The sequence below is a fragment of the Pelobates fuscus genome, chromosome 10, assembly GCF_036172605.1.
Source record: "Pelobates fuscus isolate aPelFus1 chromosome 10, aPelFus1.pri, whole genome shotgun sequence".
Lineage (NCBI taxonomy): Eukaryota > Metazoa > Chordata > Amphibia > Anura > Pelobatidae > Pelobates > Pelobates fuscus.
Window position 1 is genome coordinate 12,392,903 of NC_086326.1, and position 15,330 is coordinate 12,408,232.

General features: G+C 39.6%; 1 protein-coding gene across 1 annotated transcript in view; it reads right to left on the minus strand.

The window, feature by feature from the left end:
• The window catches only part of LOC134575464 (alpha-2-macroglobulin-like), a 248,467-nt gene that overhangs the window by 185,810 nt on the left and 47,327 nt on the right, over positions 1-15,330 (minus strand). Inside the window, exons 4-7 of the mRNA XM_063434757.1 lie at positions 13,678-13,730; positions 11,605-11,625; positions 10,167-10,320; positions 10,005-10,089 (exon numbers count right to left, since the gene is read on the minus strand). Of these exons, the coding sequence (XP_063290827.1) occupies positions 10,005-10,089; positions 10,167-10,320; positions 11,605-11,625; positions 13,678-13,730 (313 nt within the window). The remainder of the gene's footprint in view (positions 1-10,004; positions 10,090-10,166; positions 10,321-11,604; positions 11,626-13,677; positions 13,731-15,330) is intronic.

A 15,330-nucleotide genomic window follows, 5' to 3' on the forward strand; every position in this document is an offset into this window, starting at 1 on the left:
GGTCTTGCTGCTGGTTTGATGGACAAAATTGTTCTTTTAGGGTGCACCATGCTGAGTTTGGAGCCCAATGTTTGTGGATTATGCCTACAGAACCTTGTATCGGATACCTCTCTTATGTATAAGACATGACAGCATATGCTCTGTGCTTACTATTCCCTCTTCTACCGTTTCTTACACCCTATTCTATATACCCGCATCTCTACACCTTGCAGGTCTATTATGCAAAAAAAAAAAAAGGATATCGGAGGGAGCAAAATATTATATATATATATATATATATATATATATATATATAAAAAAGTCTTCCCCATCTTTTAACCATTTCTGCTTCTCTCACTTCCTCTTACTGCATTGAGCCACACCACTAAGCCTCCTTGACGCATATGTGTGTTCTTCCAATATTGTATTTTTGCAATGTAACAGGGCCTGGGGTACACTGTCCAGTCCCATGTTCAATGGGCCACTCAGACACACACCGTTGATATGATGCTCCACACTTACTAGAGTGGAGTACCACAGGCCCATGTAGAGACTTAATCACACTAACCTCTCTCCCCCTCCAGAGCATAAGATCCCCATTTGATTCCACTCATACCATGTGCAAGCGCATTGAGGTTATAACATCCCTATATGTGCACACATACATTTTCAACATTCTACTTTAAGTCCCCTTTCGTTAACTGATGTTATCCCTGGCGGTGCCATACTGTCCCCATCCTCTAGACCAACAAAGATGCACCATATAGAGTGCACAGGGCCCCGCACAGGACAGGGGCAAACGTACCCTGGCACAAGTCCCAAGGAACTGTACTATTTACCTAACGGATGCCCGGCTATATGTATACAGCCCACTGCTATGTCATTAAGATTTCTGCACACCTGTCAGGTCAGCAGTCTTCCCCATGATTGTGATTCCTACTGAACCAGACTGAGAGACCATTTAAAGGCTCAGAAACCCTTTGCAGGTGTTATGGCTTACATAGCTGATTAGAGTGTGACACTGTGAGCCTAGAATATTGCACCTTTTCACAATATTCTAATTTACTGAGATTGTAGATTTGGAGTTTTCATGAGCTCCAAGTCATAATAATCGCACTTATGACAAATCACAGCTTGAACTATCTTGCTTTGCATGTAATGCGTCTATTTCATATATTAGTTTCCCCTTTTACGTTGCATTACTAAAATAAATGAACTTTTGCATGATATTCTAATATTTTGAGTATCACCTGTATATTGTTTTTGTTAAACAAATTGCATTAACTCTTTAGTTAATAATGGGTTGGCAGTAAAAGACTGTACAAAAATGTAACAGGATCTGTCTGTAAAAGAGTTAATCCTGAAAATGTTATTGTGTGTTCAAATGGTTAGACAGATTAACTGGTATTGAGCAAAGCAATGCATTTAAAAGGGAAAGTCAAAAAGTTTCATTACTGGCAAAGGGCTTTCTAGAAACTAATAAATCTATGAATGAATGGTGTTAAATTAAAAAAAAGACCAGTAATTGTTATGTTTGTAATATATCGAAACAAAAAAGAAATGTGTTGTTAAAAACAATTCAAAAATATATTTGTTGTTGCAAGATCAGACTCTCAGCAGTTGTTAAAAGGATTTAGTCATGTCAAAGAAATGAAGATTTTTGTATAATGAAAGAAATGCTTAAGAATCGGACTGATCTGTTAGACAGAACCCATAAAACGATGTCTCACATGTCTAAGATTAGACTTTGTTACTAATCTTGACAAATTGCAAAGATTGCTAATCTGGGGAATGTTACAGATATTTTGAGGAAAAATCTGAAAGATTTGGATTTTACTTTGAAAGTGGAAGTTGATAATGAAATAGTGCACAGGTTAAGTTGTGAGAAAAGGGCAGGAGAGAAGAAAAGGCATAGAAAACAAATTGGGAAATTGTGCAAGGAAATGGTCAGATGGATACTCTCAAATTATCCAAATTGATTAAAAATGTGACTAAATATGATGAGCAGAGTGGACCTTTTTACAATATGAGTGTTTTTGAAGGTAAAATTAATAAAAAGCAAATTTGACGATGTGGTAGCCACCAGAGGTCGTTTGATCTGGCTGCCAGCCTCATTAAGTGAATGGGTTAAAAATGAACTCATTGATGTGTTGGAGGATAAGCAAGTGAAAAGCCCAGAGTTTAGTTGGATGAATTGTTTCCAAATAATACACAAAGGTTGCTAATGGTGGTATAGTGTGCAACTGGTGTGGATCTACTCTTAATTAATTTAAAATGGAGAAAAGTGGGGCGTGGCCTAACCCTGGAGCTGAACGGACGCATGTAGGAGCAGCTCCAGGCACAGAAACCGACAACGAGCAAAAAATAAGCGGTACACGGAGCGAAAACCGAACCAAACGCTCGGAGAAAGCAGCAAAAATGTCCCAACGGCAAAAAAACAAATCTGGGAAGTCAGATAGAACCTCCTTCTTCCTTACAAAAACCGCGGCCTCCAAACAGCGAGATGGCCAGGAGCCCGCGCAAGATGGCGGCGACCAGAGGAAGCGGGAACACTCCCTCTCACCTCATATATCCCCTTCTCGCATGGCAGATGAGCAGCCGCTAACGATGAGAGGCATCCGCGAAATGATGGCGGAATTTACAGACAATATTCAAAGGAATATGAAGAAACAACTTCAAGAGCTGTCATCTGAACTCAGAAAAGAAGTACAGGAGATGGGTAACCGCACAGCACACATAGAGACGAAAATGGATGAATATGCAATGGCCCACAATAGCCTGGCAGATAAAATACAAGAAATGGATGAGATCCTAGAGGCTCACAGGTTAAAACTGGCGGATATGGAAGACAGAGCCAGAAGGAACAATCTCCAGTTCCGTGGGATCCCGGAGTCAGTGCAAAACGCTGACCTGCACAAATACCTATCCGACATGTTCCAATCCCTCACACCGGAAATCCATCCAGATCAACTGATAATTGATAGAGCACACAGACTGCGCAGACCAAAACACTTGCCACCAACAGCGGCAAGAGATGTTATTGCAAGAATAAATTTTTTCCATGCCAAGGAAAGAATTATGAGAGCCAGCAGAAACGCAGACATGCCGGACGACTACAAATCTATAAAAATCTTCGCAGATCTATCGGCAGAAACACTACACTTCAAGAAATCACTGGCGCCCATCACCTCCATCCTGCGGGAACAAAACCTGAATTATCGCTGGGGCTACCCAGCTAAACTTTTAATATCACACCAAGAAGCGATCCACCCTGTTACAGACGTGGCTCAAGGAATCCAAAAGTTGAGAGATTGGGGACTTCCAATCCCATCCACAGAACCTACCAAATTTACCAAAGTTCCAAGAATGTGGTGAGAATGGACAACCCAGTGAGACGAGCTGACGCTTAAGGCACACGTAACTATACACTACATACACTTGACTCTGCCTATTAAGCATAATCAACCCCAAGAGGGGAAGGACTTAGCCACGACCTGTGCTGTACAGCAGACATAACAGAAATGTATAAGCACACACATAATAACCTGTGAATTGTGAAATTGTATTAACTGTTTTGTAAGTTTTAAATGTTTAATTGTTATAATTGCTCAAAGGTTTCAAGGTGAACGATCGAGATGATTGACGTCCTCACCTTTGCCCCCCCCCCCACCAACCACACCTATCTACTAGGTTGCGAGACTAGGCCCCACGTTTTGGAGCCATTCTGGGTACTCTACCCGCATATAATTTTACACCCTCCCTGTCTCGCCACCCACCCTATTCCTAGACAAACAGATCACATTCTATGTCCTCAGATCAATCATTCCCACGAAGGACCCCAAAATTCGCATTATAGCAACAATCCTGAAACACTAAAAAAAGGGCAATGCAAAAAACGATATAATGCCCCTTACTGCACTAACCACCCAATATGAAATTATTGACATATAACGTAAAGGGGTTAAATACCCCAGGTAAACAAAGACTTCTGCTGCAAGAACTCAAGAATCAGGGGACCGATGTTGCTTGTATTCAGGAGACACATTTTAAAAACACTAAAACCCCCGAAATCTTCACTAAACTCTTCCCGATTCAATATCATGCGCTTTCAGAGAATAAAACCAAAGGGACATCTATATTAATACACAAAGATGTGGCGTTTGTAGAACACGCAAAATTTGTAGACCCCCAGGGACGATATATTATCCTGGTGGGACTCTTTAATAATGCTCAATATACCTTGGTATCCACATATTTCCCAAACACAGGTGCGGAGAGATTCCTCAGGCGCTTATTACAAAAAAAATCGAAAAACACAAATTAGGGGGACTGATACTTTGTGGAGACTTTAACTTCATTACGTCTCCTGAGGAAGATACGACAGCACTCCTTCAGGGAGTAAGACGGACAAACATTGACTAAATGGCTTACACTGCATAATTTGTATACCAGCTGGAGAGTACTCCACCCTGGGGTGAGAGACTATTCCTTTCATTCCAAAGTACATAACACTTACACCCGCATAGACACCTTTTATGTAGATCAACCCACGCTAGCCCAGGTCTCGACCTGTAATATGGGGGATATAACTTGGTCTGACCACAGCCCAGTGTACCTCGAACTGTACGACTCATTTAAATTTAAAGGAAGAGGGAACTGGAGGTTAAACAAATCACTACTGCAAGACCAGACTTTCCTAAGCCAAATGACGACAGACCTCACAGACTGCTTCCGAACGAACTCAGAGGGAGAAGTGTCTGACCAAACAGTGTGGTCAGCACACAAGGCCGTAATGAGGGGCCTCTTTATCAGAAGGTCATCCCACCTTAAGAAACATAGACATAAAACTCAGTTAGAATGCCTAAAATTACTAGCAACTGCCCAAAACAAACTAAATCCCTCCCAAATCCTGGCAAACCAGGTTTAAACCCTGACAGACCAACTAACGGAACTAAATGCAGCCAAAACAGCAGGCTTTCTACAAAAAATGAAAGCGACGTCATACCACCACAGTGGGAAAGCCACGAAATACCTAGCCAACCGACTGAGGGCGAGACAAGCAGCTTCCAAAATAACACACCTGCACAACACTGAGGGCAACAAAATACAAAACCCCCTAGATATCTCGCAGGAGTTCGCAAAATACTACTCAAAATATACAACCTCAGGGATCAAAAAACTGTAGCCCCTCTAGACGAAACGTCGATACGCACATATATGACAAAGCTCCCCCTCCCACACTTAAACCAGACCCAAATCGCAGCTCTACTCAAGCCCATTACCCTCGATGAGGTACTAGCTACTATAAAACACCTGCCCACAGGAAAATCTCTGGGGGCAGATGGCCTACCCAATGCATATTACAAAAAAATTGCAGATATACTCGGCCCGTGGCTAGTGCGACTATTCCAAACAGCGACAGAAACAGGGGGAACTCCCTCCTGAAATGCTCCTGGCCACGATAGTGACCTTGCCGAAGCCGGGGAAGACCCCAGACCAATGCAAAAACTTTCGACCCATTTCACTATTGAACACAGATGCCAAGATTTATGCTAAAATCTTGGCCTCCAGAAGCGGCGAAATCCTCCCAACTCTTATCCATGATGACCAAACTGGGTTCGTAATGGGGAGACAGGGACTAGATAACACCCGAAAACTATCCCTTATAATGGAAAGGATGAGGGGGTCAGGCCCAGGCGGACTGCTCCTGGCCCTGGATGCCGAAAAGGCTTTCGACCGCCTGGGATGGCCCTTCCTCCGCCAGGTGCTGGAGAGATATGGGTTCCCACAACAACTCATTAGACAAATATTCGCCCTATATTCCCCCAAGTATTACAAGCTGGCTTCATATCAAACTCATTTAAGATTATGAATGGCACGAGATAGGGATGCCCCCTATCCCCCCTACTTTATGTGCTGGCCCTAGAGCCCCTACTTATAGCAATCAGAACCCAACAGGAAATCCAAGGGGTAGACTGGCATGTGAGACAAATAAAAATTAGTTCATTTGCGGATGACATTTTACTTCATGTCTCCAACCCGGAACTATCCCTACCTCCCATCATGAAACTAATTGCTGAATATGGGACGCTGTCCTACTACTCTCTCAACACTACTAAAACCCAAGCACTGGGGCTCCGACTGGACCCACAAGTACTAGAAAGATTGAGAAGAGACTATCCATTTGAATGGAGGAAAGGCAATATAAAATACCTAGGCATCACATTTACCAAAAATCCAAGTGAAATGTTCCCAGCTAACTATAATAGGGTCTGGAGCGAGTGTGCAGAAGTCATAAAGGGCTGGGACAAGGAATTTCTGTCATGGACAGAGCGCATAATAGCACTCAAAATGACCATACTGACAAAACTTCAATACCTCTTTAGAAACCTTCCCTTGCAAGTGATTAACTCATACTTTAAAAGTGTACAAATTAAATTAAATCAATTCACCTTGGGGGCGGGACGAGCACATATCTCACCAAAATTGTTAATGGCCCCAAGGAGATAAGGAGGGATGGCGTTCCCACACGTAAAATCATATTATCAGGCCGCGATACTGACCTCCTTGCTTCCACACCTCACCAAAGTGAATCAACCTTAATGGGTTAAGATGGAAAACTTAGCTATAGATCCCTTCCAATTCCCTAAAATTTTGTGGCTGACCAAAAACACCAGACCAGCCATCCCGACCATGCCAGCACAACTTGTTTTGGCCCTACAAACCTGCGAAACTCATAGAACACATTTTGTATCCAGGCAATCACTCTCTATGGCAACTCCCATAGAGGCTCTCACATATTGTATCCCAACATTCCATGCAGTGCCGTGGAAGGATAAGGGTGCTACCCACCTGTCACACATATGCGGGGAGGGCAAACTTATGACCTTCGCGAAGCTTGGCTCCTTCTTTAACATACCTCGTACATCACAATACTCGCATATACAGCACCAATCCTTTTTAAGCAGACAACACAAAGAAAAGGCACAAGAGCAAAACCAGAAAGGGGAACCCTCTATATGGGAGAAAATAGGGATATCAGGGACACCTCCACCTCAATTCAAACCACTCTCGGAATGCTATAAACTCATCCAACCATATCAAACATTCCACGGCTCAACACAAGCCAAACAATGGGCCTCCGACCTGAGCACCGACATAACCGAGAGTAAATGGAATCACATCACATCCTCCATAAAGAGGATGGTCAAGTCGGCCCCACTCATAGAACAATACCAAAAAACACTGTATAGGTGGTATATGGTACCAACTCGCCTACATAAGTTGTATCCACACACACCTCCGACTTGCTGGAGATGCACGCAGGACTTGGGTTCGGTGCTACACACCTGGTGGGGATGCCAAAAATTGGTGGGATTCTGGAGAAAGGTGCACCAAATTATAACCAGGGCCACCAGAGCCGACATACCATTTGACCCCTTGACCTTCCTATTACTCGACATCTCCACTGACTTGCCTGCTAAGTCGAGGAAATTGATATACCATATCCTACTAACTGCGCAGAAACTAATAGCGAGATCCTGGAAATCCACCAAGGCCCCCAATACCCAACACCTTATGCAAGACATAGACGTGCAATTGATATACGAAATGCACTACAATGCAATACATACATGTACACAGTGTCATACGGGGGCGTGGGAGATGTGGAGTACCTGGAGAAAGGACAACTCGGTCCTTGTAGGGCCACCAGCCCCGTAGCAACATAAACACCCCCCCACCTACTTCCCGCCACCGCGGGATGAACAGGTATAGAACACACAAGGGAGGAAAGAGACTCACAAACCTTTAATATGTGTATGTTAAAAAAACCTTTGATATGGGTATGTTAAAAAACTTTAGTATGTGTATGCAAAGGAATAAATTGTGTAACTATATGGGAATGTAACGCAATTCTGTACGGTGACTTTTTGATCCCCTCCTTCCCTCCCCCCCCCAACCCCTTCTCTTCTGTACCCTACTCCCCCACCCCCCATTATGTTGAAAACCGAATAAACTACAAATTAAAAAAAAAAAATGGAGAAAAGTGATTATATACATGTTTGTGCTAATTTAAGGAATATGGATGGAATTTGATTAATGTCACAGAACCATCTGCTATGTCTAAAGAATAACATAGGCAGAATGTTAGTGACTTTGTCTCTACAATTTCAGGGTTACCAAATGAGATAAATTAAGAGATTTTAATGCACCAACAATAGATTTTGCGGCTATGGAAATTATGAAATCCTTGCAATTATTAAAAAGGAAAAATACAGTAACAACTACAATTTTGCACAGACACACTTTTGTCTAGGGATACTTCAGCAGGACTGGCCCCTATTAAAATTGTGTCTAGTGAAGAAGGTAAAAGGAGATATAATGATTAACTGAAATTGTCATTTTAGAGGGCGGTATATGAAAAGACCACAAAATTAACAAAATTACCAGGGTACTAAAAACTATTCGGCCCCACCCCAAGATAGATATTATAGGGTTTATTAGAGTAATTATATGGTATGCTATAATTATAACCATTGTAACCAAGGTCATGTTAGGAGATATTGTAGTAAATATGAAGAAAAACTTTGCCCAGTGAAAGGGAAAGAAAATTAAATGTTCCCAGACCATAAGAATCTACAGAGAGTGGTAGCTGTAGAAACCGAGCATACACCTTCACATATCAAATCCATGTGAAGAGTGTATACTGATGTTAAATGCCATTGAAAGGAAGGTGGAAGGAGTCACAATTCCACAAGTGAAATCTGCCGAAACCCACCAATAAATAGGGATGTGTAACCCCTAGTTATTATCAGATCTATCTTGCTGATATAATTTCCCCAACCCCCTGCGCAATCACCCTAAGTAAAGCATGCCACCCAACATCCTCGGGCAGGGCACATTAAACATCCCACCAAGCCCTCCTTGACACTTCACTGAAATCCTACATACAGAATAGAGGGGGAATAGCCTGACTTACAAAATAAAAAACGGGTAGACATAGCACCTGTGCGACTCTAAATCACACAATGATTGTCTAATATGTAACTTGTTATATGATATACTTTTGTGCACATGTTGTACCTTGAGCTTTTCTTTGCTTGCAAACCCACAAAAATAAAGAATACAAAAAAAAAGAATGTATAATGACGATGATATAATCAATGAGAGTGCAGTCTTTGTGTGAAAAATGCAAAAAAACAAATATGAATGCCAACTTTGGCCAGGGTTTGTGACTAAGTGGCTATGACAAAAGATTGGACATACCCCATTTTGAATACCCTGGGTTGTCTAATTTTACAAATGTAGTGCCATGCTGGGCTTAATTTTCATTCCTGGACTGCCATACAGTTCCAAAGGCAGCATAGGCCCAACAAACCAACCTGGCAAATTTCAATGTGTAAAAATGAAAAAGGGGAAAGCTCTATATTTGACCTTGTAACTCTGCAAAACACCATAGAACCTGTACATAGTGGGTACTTTTGTACCTGTGAGACATCGCTGAATACAAATGTGTAATTTATTGCAGTAAAACTAACAGTATTATAATATTACCAATTGAAATGCCATGCAGAACTTAAAAAGTAACAAACCTTCTTAATTTCTCAAAGTTTTTTTTATTTTATTCATATTAAATTATGTTTCATATATAAATTTTTGATACGAACTGAAAGCCCTTTTTCCCCTGAACAATATGAAAGTTGAATTATGGTTCAACAGACATATAGCGCAAATTCCACATTTTATTTACGTTTTGTTTTGATCACAACTTATACAACTGACTCCATCCTTAAGGAGTTAATGAACTTGTGTGTGCATGTCACAATAAAACAAAAGGCAAAAATCTCAACAACAAAAAAAAAGAAACAATTTAATGTGAAAACTTGTAAATGAGGCTGCAAATTGTCAACTAATGCCTGCATTCTAATGCTTTGGGTCGTTAAACATTTCACTTGTTAGTGAATAATACAATCACTAAGGATGGTATTTATCATTTAGGTTGTTAGTTATTCTGGAAAACATACCTGCCACATATTTTAACCGGGAACTTGGCACTGTTAAACATGATCACTGAAGGGATCTCAAGAATGGCCTCGAACTTTGGAAGAACTGTGAAAACATGTTAAAAAATATTTTACATGTCACAAAAAACAATGGTACATGATTGACTCGGAAATATTTCTCACCATATTCACCCACACTGAAGATATGGGCAGTGTGTTTGATCATGATGGTATAATCTCCCAGAATGGGTTCTGGTGAAAGAGCAAAGGAGAAATCGGAAATTCCCTGATTTGGAGTCACATTCAGCCATTGCCCGATACGGTTCTTTTCTGGATCCTAAAGGAGACAATGATCTCATTACAACTACAGTGAGCAAATAACTCATCCACAGACATTGTTGGAGCCAGTCTGTTATTTAGGGATTGTGAAGACAGGCAAAGGATGTGCAAATTTAGGACCAAAACAAACAAATAGGAAAAATTCTCAGATATTACAGATTACAAATTTTTTACAGAATTTCCATTCCTTTGTTAATTCTCACAATTTCTTGTTAGTGAATAAATCCCATAATTTTAAAAACTAGTGCATATTTATAGAACAAACAAACTGCACCAAATGAAATTGTTCTGCCTCATGTATTTTTTAGCTTAAGCTGCAAGATTATTTTGTATTGGTAAAATGTTTATATTTGCCATTTTTCTGGATTTGAATTTTTTTTTACAAAATATAGTTCTGATGGGTAATGTTCTTTGTTTAAAAATAAACTAAAGTCAGTTGAATTGAGAAATTAAATCATAGACTGGTAATAAACTGACCTATTGATTCTATTTCCTGTCCACACAATGTCATTACAATGTCATTGTAAGAGCTATTTCACATACCATTGTTGTATAACATGTATATTATGTTAAGCATATAATTATTAGTATGTTATTTATATAGCGCCATCAAATTCCGCAGCGCTTTACAATGGGTGTACGAAAGGACATGTAGTTGTAACCAGACAAGTTGGATGCACAGGAACAGAGGGGTTGAGGGCCCTGTTTAATGAGCTTACATGCTAGAGGGAGTGGGGTAAAAGGACACCAAAAGGTACGGATAGTATTAGACTAGTGACAGTTGCAGAAAAGGAATCAGTTGGGAGCTATTAACAGTTCAATTGATACGCTTTTTTGAAGAAGTGGGTTTTTAATTATTTTTTGAAGGAGTGGAGACTGGGTGAGCGTCTAACGAGGAGGGAAGCGAGTTCCACAGGAACGGTGCAGCCCTCGAGAAATCTTGAAGACGAGCATCAGAGGTGGGAGTACAGACAGAAGATAGACGTAAGTCTTCAGCAGATCGTAACAGTATTCACATTCTCACACATCGGAGACAATGCATTCACTCTCTTTCACCACCACTCAATCCCCATCATTTTACTTTATACCACTGAATATCTTCTGGCTGACACCATTCTTCCAGACCTGCATCAAATTATTTTTGTTTGTTAATTAGTTGGACATTTCCTTAGACAACTAACAAACTGATTTTTTTTCGTTAGGTCTTTTTTCATCTTATGACTTAAAACTATATAATACAAGCCATTCTTACATTACTGATTGGATAATGTGTTTACTGTACCTGTAATTCAATGAACGGAATCTGAAACAACATAAAAAAGTGTAAATGTTAAGCAAAGTATCCACTGCTTTGGAAAAAGTGCACAGAGTAACTTTCTTTTTTTGTTTATAGTAAAATAAAGGCCCTTCAATGTTGTTTTTAAACTATTACAAAACAGGCCATTTATAGCAAAGTAATTTTGCAATATATATGCTCAGGTACACAAGTTTTTTTTTTTTTTTTTTTAAATGTGTAATGGACCACCTGGCACCCCGACTGGGTACCTCAGTGCTTCCCGAGGGCTCCAAGCACTCCACCAGACACCATAACCACCATAGACCCCACGAACCCCCACAGCTTGGTTTGGGTCTCGCCGTCTCCTACCCACCCTGGACCTACGACAAGGCTCCAGGTTCCAGTAGGTGAACCTCTCCTCCTAGAGAGCGAAGCAGGAACAAGCTCTTAAAAGAGTTTAGTAGTGCTTGTCCAAGGGAGTATGCAGAGCATAGCAAGCCCTTGTAGTGATATAGCAATTCCCCCAATAAGAGACAAGACTCTAGATTGAAGTTTAAGCAGGAACAGAATGCACTGAGGCTTTATTGCTCCTTTTATACACATGTCCCCAAAAGGTTACAACCCTCATGGACCTTGTTGGGCACTAATAAAACAAACATAACAGCCAATCATTTACAGACACACAGTTAAACACTCCCATTCATCACAGCAAATTCCTCCCCTCTGCTTGGAGATAATTGAGTTTAATGGCTGTATTAACTCAATTATCTCCAAGCGAAATACATACTTTTTACACAACTTTTATAACTTTAAAATTACACATCATATTCGCATAAAATGTACATTTTTAGAAACAGCATAATTATGGGAACAACATTTCCAAATTTAATTCGAATCCGTTCAGCCGTTCGGGAGTTAGCTGGAAGTCCCATTTTGACCGATCGCACGCACATTTTCATGCCCAAAACAGTTCCAGAGATTTGAGCTTTGCGGCCGGTCTATTCATTACAGTTCAAATGCCGTTGGAATGCAATAGCAATATTACTGCTATTACTGCAAATAGCAGTTCGATTCCATTCGAATGTGATAGTTCCAGGGAAGGTAAAACTTCAGCAGTGTTCGTGCCGTCGAGTAGCCAATTTCAGTTCCATAAACTCAATGGCAAAACACCGCTGACTGCGTTCGGCTAAATGAAAATGACCGCCGCCACGTGTTCTTTTGTCAAATGGCGGCCACTTCGACTACTTCGGCTGCATCCGAGGTGCCATAGAAATTTACAGATCTTTACCAAGAGCATTTAGAGGGCCAGAAAAGTCTAATAAAAATCCATAAGCCCAAATAACGTTTTTAAAGGGCACACTTCTCTCCAGGCACAAGTGGCGAAGGGCACTTCGTCACAAAATGGAAAAAAAAAACAACACCATCATAGTCTTTGAATCAAAACTTAACAGAACTGAAAAAATAACAAGAAATAGAGTTCCACAGGCATCACACCTGTGGAACTCTATTTCTGGTTGTTTCTGGTGGGCTGTGGATGCCACTCCACAGAGCTCTCAAGTAAACGTACTTGTGTGCAGCACTCCTTTGACTTTAAGAACTAAAAAATAAATCAAGGGCAGGGACATGAAAAAAGTATAATAAAACAAAGGATAGTCCCTTCAATGTTTGTTTTAAACTATTGTAAAACCAATAATTAGCAGCAAAGTAGAGTACCTTCTGGTCTCCTGGAAATTCCCTGAAATAATGTAAGTTGGTGACCAACTTACAAGTGTTATGCATAAGTAAAAACATTTCAGTTCAGCTGTGAATTTTGTTTTATTTATTTTTTAAACATGCTCATTGCTGTATATCTCTCTGCTATAGTATATGCTGTAAAGCTTGCTGAAATATAACATTTGCTAGACGCATACAGACTATACATCGGTCCATTAAGACTATGACTTTATGCTTGATAGACATATTTGAGGGCCCCATCGATACAATGTGATGGTACTGTTAGGATGAAAAGCCTCAGGAAATATTTCACTTGCGCATGTGCATGAAACATAGAAACCCAAGAAAGGAGAATTTGTTTTTTACCTTATGTAAATCTGGCTGGAGATTTTCTTTTAGTGATAATACCCGGAATTTCACTGGGAAATAAATAAATAAAATATTAAAGTCTTTATCTTGAAAAAAACTATTCTGTCTTGTACAGATGTATTGATGCCTATCTGTATTATATTCACATATAATGACTTTTATACTTGTTCACAGCTAAATAATTTGTTTTGGCCTAATCACTTCATCTGAAAATAAAAGATGGGATGGCAAAGTTTCAGCCATATGGTGGTTCGGCTCATCTGAATTTTGTTACCGAAATTTCTTCTGGAAAAACAAATCAGACAAACCAAAAGGAAGCGATAATGGGCCAATCAGTGTACTGCAAAATATATACATATTATAAATAGTATTAATATTATTTTTCAGAACACTGATACGAGCATTTTTTTTTCCACCATTTGGTAAAAAGATCATGTTACAAAAAGTAAGCAAAAAGAGGAAGACCAGTAAATAAATGTATATTTTTATAATTATATATTATATATTTATTAAATATAATACATAAATATAGATTTTTTTTTTGACTGCTCCTAATTTTTCCACTCTATTATTATTTAGTGGCCATTGATCATCTTTTATCCCAACAATCATATCTCTTTTGGCACTACATACAGAATTCTAAATCATGAATCAAATTAACATGTTAGTCCATTGCACAATTCATTTGGTTCACAATTTGGCTATTTTTTGGCTGGGAATTCAGGAATTCATAATATCTCCTGATTGGCCCAAAGTTTGGAACAAATAAATTGTAAAGTCTAAAGACTTTTTTGGCCACGTTATTTTCTAGATCTCATTTAGAATTTATTAAATTAATAGAAAAAACTGTTCTATGACTATGTAGTGTGGAATGAGAAGCCTGTTAATTGTTATTTTCAAAGACAAGTTATTATAATAATTGAGCTTTTTTAAAAAAATGTTTTTATTTAGTAATAAAACATTACAGTGGAAAATATGCAGAGCATTAAAGAAGGCACATGCCAAATACATGGTACGTCACATAAATGCACTAAGAATGCAAATTGTAATGTTGGCGCGGGTTGTACAGTTTGATCACACTGAATACAGGATCAATGGAATAAGAATGCCATGATTTCCACTATCATTAATTACCGATCAGGCCCCACCTATGTTTCTGATGTCATCACTACCTGAGTTAAAAGGAAGCTGCAACTGATCTCAGGTGCTCAATAAATTTGCCACTTTGATACTTGCTACTTTGTTGCTAACGGCTGAGAGAGCTCCTTCTATTTTGGTTAACTGTGTGCCGAATCTCTCCTGCTTGATCCTGACTACACTGACTTCTCCACTCCCAGACTAGGAACAGACTTGACTACGAATCCCTCTAATCCTCAGTATACTACAAGGATCCACAATCCTCATTAACATACTGGTAAGGACTTCCATTCTCATCATCCGAAGAAATAAAGATAAAATCTTCAGTTAAAAAGATTAACAATTGGATCACATCTTAAAGTTATTTGGAAGGAGAAGGGGATACTAAAGTCTGCCCTCTGGGAATCTATTACTTCTTGTTTGCTTTATTGAAAGTTTAATTACAACTGATTGCTTGTTCCTAATTTGCTCATTTATAATTGATGGACTCTAAAGGACTATAACCACTATACA